Source organism: Geospiza fortis, unplaced genomic scaffold (assembly GCF_000277835.1).
Source record: "Geospiza fortis unplaced genomic scaffold, GeoFor_1.0 scaffold172, whole genome shotgun sequence".
Lineage (NCBI taxonomy): Eukaryota > Metazoa > Chordata > Aves > Passeriformes > Thraupidae > Geospiza > Geospiza fortis.
The window spans coordinates 3,725,466-3,733,758 of record NW_005054309.1 but is presented as its reverse complement, the minus strand read 5'-3'; the positions used below and the strand labels follow the sequence as shown (position 1 = coordinate 3,733,758).

The following is an 8,293-nucleotide window of genomic DNA, read 5'->3' as shown; positions in this document are numbered from 1 at the left end:
AAAGTGCTTATGCAAAGCTCTCTGCAGGGAGGAGGGAGCCTGGCTTCCCAGCTCCGGCTGGATGGAGTCACGTTCCCACTCCAGAGCTCCCAGGCTTGTTCCGCAGCGTGCCGGCCAAGACAGTGGTTGTTGTACAGGCAGTTTCTCACAGAGAAGAGATGACACAGCGGCTTATCCACCAGGGACCTGGGATCAGCTTTCAGCTCGGTTACAGCCTTCAAATGTGGCGGCTGAGAGCTGTCACACTGCCACCGAGGTCTTTATGCTCTGATTTATTAAGCAGAGTTGGAAATCTACACACTGGAGCGCATCTGGGCCTCAGTCCCTCTGCTGCTCTTCCCCTTCTTAAAAGGGCTGGTTCATGGCTCATCCCCATCCTGCCTGGATGGCATAAAGATGCAAAGAAAAGGCCTTCATCCCTTGTGCCTGCACTGGGCACTGCTCAGGGGTGGCAGGGAGCTGCTGAAGGACAGCTCTGCCTTTCCATTCCTCCTGTGTCTGGGAGGCCACTGTCACCTTCGTGCCCGTAACCCACTGGGCACCGGCTGGCACTTCATGTGCTGGAGACCAAATGTCCTCCTGCATCCTTTGCAAGCCCCTGGCTGTCCTTGGCTGCCATGCCATGCTTGGGCTGTCAGCTTCACACAAGCTCTGGTTGCTCCAGCTTCACTCTCCCCGCAACGAGCCTGTTTAGGGGGTTTTGTCCCTGATGGATCTGAGCTCCTCTCCATAACCAAAGCATGTTTGGCAGCTTTCTGAGCCCAGAGTGTTCCTGTCCAAGAGGTTTCAGTCATCTCTCATTCCTGAACAATCTGGTTCCTTATGTGTGAATCTGCATCCACCCAGTTTGAACCGCCCAGGACTCCAGCCGGGGTGCGTCTGCCTGTGCCAAGGCTTCTCTGCGACCTCTGGGCCTCTGCTGTCCACATAAAAACACATTTTCTGGTGGCCTGGCTGTCCCAGGCTGGGGAGACAGAAGCCCTGGACCTGCTGGCTTCCCATTGCTTGCCAAGGAGCAGATCTGTGCAAGGCTTTGCCTTCCAGCCTGCACAGTCGGGATGGGCAAAGCTTTCATTTCCAAAGGGAAGGCCCAGAGGCTGGGTGAACTCAGGTCAAGGAGCTGGAGTTAGTTGAGCCATGTAGTCAGTCCTGTTTTGACCAAAGAAGAGTCTCACTGCTGGAAGGCTCACACCCTGGGAGCAGGAAGCAGCTCCTGACACCCATCCAGGCAGAGGGGCGGGAGAGCAGGCAGTTGTCTCTGCAAGGGCTGCTCTCACATCCCCCTGGCCAGCAGCACTGCACAGGAGCAGGGCTTCTCCCTTGGGGCTGCTGCTGCTTGGTGCCTGGACAAACCAGGGACCCAGGACAGCACCTGGAACTGCGTGCAGGTCCCTGCGGGGCCGGCCTGGCAGCGTGTGACTCGCAGCACTCCACGCCCCATGTGGGGCTGCAGCCAGCCGGAAAACTTCCACAGAGGGTGTCAGGAGATGCCTCATAGCAGGAAACTTCCACTTGCCACAGCCTGGTGAAGCACCAGGAAACCTCCTCCTGTTTTCAGGATGATGTGTGGCAGGCGTGGGAGGGTTACCTGCCCTGGGAGCTTCCCTAACATGGTGGAGCGAGGAGGACGTGCCCTCCTTCGGGGCCATCGGTGCTGATGCTGCCCCAGCTGTGGCAAACAGGGTGATGCTGAAGCAGAGCCGGCGCCAGTGGGTCTCTCACCTCATCCGGCTGCAAACACAGAGCACAGAATCCGCTTCCTTGGGCAGCAGTGTGATAAATTGGGCTATTTTGAGGTGCAGGTCAGGTTCCTGAGGCCGCTCTGCTCCTCGGCTCAAGTGCTGTTAAACCTTTCACGTACCCCTCATTACAAATAAACACCTTGTGGTGCCAGTGGGGCTGTATCCTAGGACTCGTGGCTCCTTGAAGAACCGTGATCGGAAGCGGAGGAGGGAGGTGGCAGTGATGCTGAAGCAGCTCTTCAGCCAAGGACCTGCAGGAATGTTTTCATCTCGCTCAACACTCCACTTGAGCCGACCTCGTGAGGTGCCGCCACCCCGGGACTGAGAAGTGGCTCAAGAGCCTGAGGCGGAAGGTTTGGGGCTGAGTGGCTGATTTTGGGCGGTGGAGGCCTCTTGCAGGGACTGCTGCAGACAGGGCTGTAGAGGAATTCTTTCTTTTCCAGTCATATTTCCTCAGAGGATGGACCTGGCACTGTGAAGGTTGCCAGGTCTGGAAAACAGCATGGCCTTCCTCCATGGAAGGGGGCACAGTAAGACCCTTGGGAAGGGCAGTGAAGAAACAAAACTGAGGAATGGAGCTCTGGATAGACCTGCTCTGCCCCCCATACTGCTGGTGGTGACCAACTCTTCCCATCTCCAATTACCTTGAACCTGCTGCTGGAGCCCATCATCTCCTGGCAGAGCTGTGCCTGAGCCATCTGCTGCTTCCAGCAGCCCACTCTTCTCATCCTTCCCAGCCATGATTCCCTGGGCATGGCTGATGGCAGTGGAAAGGCTTGTAGAAGGCCTGAGGTCTTCAAGCCACTGAATAAAGATTTGGGAGGGCAGCAAGGAAGAGGCTGCCCAGCTATGGTGGGAGCAGTGAATGTTTTCTGGGTTCACTTTATAACTCGGGTCTGGTTTTCTTTCCTCCAGCGTGTGGCCCAGGAACCTTCAAATCTAAGCAGGGGGAAGGTCCCTGCTCTCCCTGCCCTCCCAACAGCCGGACCACCTCTGGAGCAGCAATGGTCTGCACTTGTCGGAATGGCTTTTTCCGGGCAGACACGGACCCCGCAGACAGCGCCTGCACCAGTGAGTCCTGCTCTGGGCAGGGAGGGGAGCAAGGGAAGCTGTGGAGGTGATGGGGGTCTGTGTCTGGGATGGGGTATGTGCTGTGCCCATGCCAGGGCTGAGCTGGACATGAAGACACCCACATTTCCCTGCAGGTGTCCCCTCAGCCCCCCGCAATGTCATCTCCAACGTGAATGAGACGTCGCTGGTGCTGGAGTGGAGTGAGCCGCAGGACACGGGTGGGAGGGATGACCTGCTCTACAACGTCATCTGCAAGAAATGCAGCGTGGAGCGGCGCCTGTGCACCCGCTGCGACGACAACGTGGAGTTCGTGCCGCGCCAGCTCGGCCTCACTGAGCGACGCATCTACATCAGCAACCTGATGGCCCACACCCAGTACACCTTCGAGATCCAGGCCGTGAACGGCATCTCCAACAAGAGTCCCTACCCTCCGCATTTTGCCTCTGTCAACATCACCACCAACCAGGCAGGTCAGTGGAGCCACCAGGGAGCAGGAGCTGTATCTCCTCCACAGAGCAGAGTGGAGCAGAGATTTCCTTCTGACAGCCTGGGAGGTTGCAGTCCTTTGTGGTGCCGCCTAACTGGCTCTCTGGGCCTGCATCTAATCCCCTGGGTAAATTCTCCTCTCTGTTTAAAGCATGTCCCTAGAGGAGATGAGATCAAAATGCATGCAAGTGGAGAAGACTAGGGCTGGCAGATGCTCCAGAGAGCTCTGGATCTTCTAGACCTACCCCAGAGATGCTGTGCCTGCTGCGAGGGGAGGAGGAAGGAAATGAGATTTCTCTCCTGTGTGCCTGGGAAGGCTCAGCACCAGCCCAAGCCTTTGCAGGCAGCCAAGTGCTCTGCCATTCCCTCCTTCCTCCCGCTCTGGCCCCGCTCCAGCGTGCTGGTAATCTCCAGCCACTGCGCACTGATCTGATTTCACGGGTCTTGCTGCTGGGGTGGAGCACAGAGCTTCTGGCAAATGGAGGAGGGGAGGGAGCCCCAGTTTGTGTTGGCAGGGCCCTTCCCCAGACCAGTCTGCAGCTAGGCATGGGGTGAAGCATGACTTCAGTGCTATTTCTGAGGCTCCCCTTAGTGTTGAGATCACACCTCCTTATGGAGACTTGGGGGAGGCCATGAGTCTCAAAGCTTTTCCATGCCTTTCCACCAAGATTATCCAAGCAGGTCACAGGCAGAGCATTCCCTACATTGTGTGGGATGGTGGAGGGGGAAACCTGGTGCAGGTGGCTCATTCCTTCCCTGCCCTCCTTCCTAGCCCCATCTGCCGTACCGACAATGCACCTGCACAGCAGCACCGGGAACAGCATGACGCTGTCATGGACTCCCCCAGAGAGACCCAACGGCATCATTCTGGACTATGAGATCAAGTACTCAGAGAAGGTAAAGCAGGAACAGCCTTTTCCCTCCTTCCACCCTTCTAGTTGGCCATCAGCACCATGGCATAGGGGGTCCCTGCAAACCCGGCTCCTGGGGGATGTGGTAGCCAGCAAATGGAGGGTGGCTTCACAGAGGTGACACCCACATCTCCCCTACAGCAGGGCCAGAGTGATGGCATCGCCAACACAGTCACCAGCCAGAAGAACTCGGTGCGGCTGGACGGGCTGAAGGCCAACGCCCGGTACATGGTGCAGGTGCGGGCGCGCACCGTGGCGGGATACGGCCGCTACAGCCTCCCCACGGAGTTCCAGACCACTGCCGAGGGCGGTAGGTACCAGCACTGGGCTGCCTCCATCGCCCAGTCCTCCCATGCCTGCTCCTTTCCCAGCTTGACTTCGATTCCTGCCTGTCCCTCCATCAGGTTCCACCAGCAAGACTTTCCAGGAGCTGCCTCTGATCGTGGGTTCGGCCACTGCAGGGCTGGTGTTTGTCATCGTGGTGGTGGTGATTGCCATCGTCTGCTTCAGGTACTGGCTTTTCAGGGAAGAGGGCTTCACATCTGGGTTTGGGGGTTGCTCATGTCTGCCACAGAGCTTTCCCCCCTTTCACCTGTGGGCACAGCTCTGGCAGCTCCAGTCACAGAGTGAAGCACTGGACCAGCCACACATGGGTCCCAGAGCAGGGGTCCTGTGGGAGGATTGTGCCTCTGCTTCCCCAGCATGAGCTGGGCTCTGCCCAGGCTCCTGCCATGCACTCAGCACAACTAGGCCATCTCCTCCCATCGCACCTCGGGTGGAGGGATAGCTCTGTGCACAGCCTGCCAGAGGGAGGGCTCTCTGGCAGAGGCTGTCTGTGCTGGGATTTGGAAGTTGGCAGTGAATGTCTTTGCCCCATCAGGAAAGGGATGGTTACTGAACACCTCCTCTCGTCTCCTTTGGGCAGGAAGCAGCGCAACAACACCGACCCTGAGTACACGGAGAAGCTGCAGCAATATGGTGAGTGTGAGAGCCCAGCAAATGGACTCCGGCTGCCCTCTCCCAATTCCTGTCCCATGCAAAAGGACAGCCTTTTCTAACAAGGGGTGGGCTGACAGCCAGACAAGTGCCTTGACATCTGTCACCCTTGCTGTGTCCCTCCTGGTGATGGCTTCTGTCCTTGCAGTTACCCCTGGGATGAAGGTGTACATTGACCCTTTCACCTACGAGGACCCAAATGAAGCTGTCCGGGAATTCGCCAAAGAGATTGACATCTCCTGTGTGAAAATTGAGGAGGTCATTGGAGCAGGCAAGTCCTGGGGCTGGGCACAGCAGGTGCTGAGACTGCTGCCTCTCACCCTGTCCTGTGGCTCACCCTGCTGCTCCCCTCTCTCCTTCCCACTACAGGGGAGTTTGGTGAGGTGTGCCGTGGGCGCCTGAAGCTGCCTGGCCGCCGCGAGATCTTCGTGGCCATCAAGACACTGAAGGTGGGCTACACGGAGCGGCAGCGGCGGGACTTCCTGAGCGAGGCCAGCATCATGGGCCAGTTCGACCACCCCAACATCATCCACCTGGAGGGCGTGGTGACCAAGAGCCGCCCCGTCATGATCATCACGGAATTCATGGAGAACTGTGCGCTTGACTCCTTCCTCCGGGTGAGCATCCATCCCCTCCTGCCCTGGGCTGGGGAGTGCAGTGCATGGTGGGGGCAGCAGCTCTGAGCCGTTCTCCATCTCTCTGCATTGTCATGTTGGTGTCCCAGGGTTAAGCTGTGAGTGGGAGGAGTGGCTCTAGGGAGGAGGAAGGTGATGGTGATAGTACATTGGGATCCTTCCTCAGTCTGTTCAGGGTGTTGCAAACCCCTCTGATCTCTCCTGGCAGCTGAATGATGGGCAGTTCACAGTCATCCAGCTGGTGGGAATGATGCGAGGCATCGCTGCTGGCATGAAGTACCTTTCGGAGATGAACTATGTGCATCGGGATCTGGCTGCCCGCAACATCCTGGTCAACAGCAACTTGGTCTGCAAAGTGTCTGACTTCGGGCTCTCTCGCTTCCTGGAGGATGACCCAGCTGACCCCACCTACACCAGCTCCCTGGTATGGGACACTCACGAGGGATCTGGGATCTGGGTGTGGGGGGAGACACCTCAGGGATGCCCTAATCATGGAGCTGTGTATCTATGCAGGGAGGCAAGATCCCAATCAGATGGACAGCTCCTGAGGCCATCGCCTACCGCAAATTCACTTCAGCCAGCGACGTGTGGAGCTACGGCATTGTCATGTGGGAAGTGATGTCCTACGGGGAGCGACCTTACTGGGACATGTCCAACCAGGATGTAAGTGCTCTCTGGGGAGTAGGGAACCGGGAGCTGTAGGCTGCCTGTGCGAGCCCAGGTGGCTCACAACCTGCCTCTGCCTATCTTTCTGCAGGTGATCAATGCTGTGGAGCAGGATTACCGCCTGCCACCCCCCATGGACTGCCCCACTGCACTGCACCAGCTGATGCTGGACTGCTGGGTGCGGGACCGCAACCTGAGGCCCAAATTTGCACAGATTGTCAACACGCTGGACAAGCTCATCCGCAATGCTGCCAGCCTGAAGGTCATCGCCAGCGTCCAGTCTGGGTCAGACATCCTTGTTTCCAGCCAGCACTTACCCAATTCCAGGGAACACTGGAGTGGTTGGGAATAGAGCTGTGGGAGGGAGGGGATAAGAATGGGGATCCCTTGCTTCCAGTTACACCTCTCTCTGCCCTGCTCCTTGTGACCTGTGGCTCTCTTGCCCTTTAGCATCTCCCAGCCGCTCTTGGACCGCACTGTCCCAGATTACACCACCTTCACCACCGTGGGAGACTGGCTGGATGCCATCAAAATGGGACGGTACAAGGAGAACTTTGTCAATGCTGGGTTTGCCTCCTTCGACCTGGTGGCACAGATGACTGCGGAGTAAGTCCCTGCTTGGAGGGGAGGAGGGAGAAAACTGGGACTGGGGCTGCTGCACACTCTCCCTTGCCTATCTGACAGCCACTTGCTCCCACCTGGGTGTGTGGTGAGCTGAATTAAGGACTGGGATTCAGCATCCAATCCCAAGGGAGTTCAGGTTTAGGATTCAGCATCCAGTCCCCTCTGGTGTTAGAGGGAGCACTGGAGCTTGGCAGAGGGCTGTAATGATGGATAGATCCATTGCCCCAGTGGGGCAGGGACACTTGTTTATGTTGCTGGTGGCTGGGGGCTGAGTTGTCACCTTTTCCTTGCAGGGACCTGCTGAGGATAGGGGTGACGCTAGCAGGGCACCAGAAGAAGATCCTGAGCAGCATTCAGGACATGAGGCTGCAGATGAACCAGACGCTCCCAGTGCAGGTTTGACCACAGGGGACTCTGCATTGGAACGGACCAAGGGAACCCGCCATAAAGGTTCAGTTTGCGGTGCAGCCCAGCTTCCTGTTTTCCCCTCCACACGGCGCTCCTCTGCCTCGGACGGTCGCCTGGGACGGGATGGGACGGGACGCCCTTCCCTGGATCGAAGGCACTCATGCTGAGGGAGCCCAGCTTTTTGTCCCTTGTCCTGGAATGGCGAGGCAGCAACACATCTTCATATTGAAGATGGATTATGGGACAGAGATGGCACATCCCACTTCCCACCCTGTCTTGGTGCTCATCGGTTTGAAGAGTTGTTCTGCTTCTTGGATTTCTTTTCACCCTGTTTTCTCCCAAATCCTCACTTCCCTCACCTCCCCGAGGCCACAGACTGTTGACCCGTCCGCCGAGTCCGTCAGACATGTCCGAAGCCTTCCCTAACTCTGTTCCCCACATGGAAGCAGCCAGGGGAGGCCAAGCCAGCGACAGGGCTGGGGCCACCAGCCCCAGACAATCACTCCTCTTCTCCAGCCCTGGCAAGCCCTCCGTCCAAGGGTCTGCACTGGAACGTGTCCGAAGGGAAGGCTTCTCTCCCTTTCTTGGCTTTGCACGCCAGAACCCGAACCCGATTTACTATGCAGGGAGTTAGGCAAAAAAAAAAAAAGAAAATAAAAAAGAAAAAAAAAAGAGATATATAAAAAAAAGATAAGAGGGAGCAGAAAGGGGAGGGAGGGGGACCAGGTGCCCGGCTCCTCATCTCTTACCCTCT

The 8,293-nt window shown here is 57.4% G+C and overlaps 1 protein-coding gene across 5 annotated transcripts in view; it reads left to right on the top strand.

The window, feature by feature from the left end:
- The window catches only part of EPHB3 (EPH receptor B3), a 24,293-nt gene extending 16,065 nt beyond the window's left edge, over positions 1-8,228 (top strand). For 2 of the 5 annotated variants that reach the window (XM_031055355.1, XM_031055356.1), the window contains exons 4-16: positions 2,658-2,813; positions 2,948-3,283; positions 4,072-4,196; positions 4,352-4,520; positions 4,615-4,720; positions 5,091-5,188; positions 5,355-5,477; positions 5,576-5,823; positions 6,050-6,265; positions 6,355-6,504; positions 6,599-6,792; positions 6,958-7,113; positions 7,425-8,228. In XM_031055355.1, coding sequence (XP_030911215.1) covers positions 2,658-2,813; positions 2,948-3,283; positions 4,072-4,196; positions 4,352-4,520; positions 4,615-4,720; positions 5,091-5,188; positions 5,355-5,477; positions 5,576-5,823; positions 6,050-6,265; positions 6,355-6,504; positions 6,599-6,792; positions 6,958-7,113; positions 7,425-7,533 — 2,186 coding nt within the window. In that variant the 3' untranslated portion in view covers positions 7,534-8,228. The remainder of the gene's footprint in view (positions 1-2,657; positions 2,814-2,947; positions 3,284-4,071; positions 4,197-4,351; positions 4,521-4,614; positions 4,721-5,090; positions 5,189-5,354; positions 5,478-5,575; positions 5,824-6,049; positions 6,266-6,354; positions 6,505-6,598; positions 6,793-6,957; positions 7,114-7,424) is intronic. The other 3 variants (XM_031055357.1, XM_031055358.1, XM_005418993.2) reach the window with 3 other exon arrangements.
- The last annotated feature ends 65 nt before the right edge of the window (positions 8,229-8,293 follow it).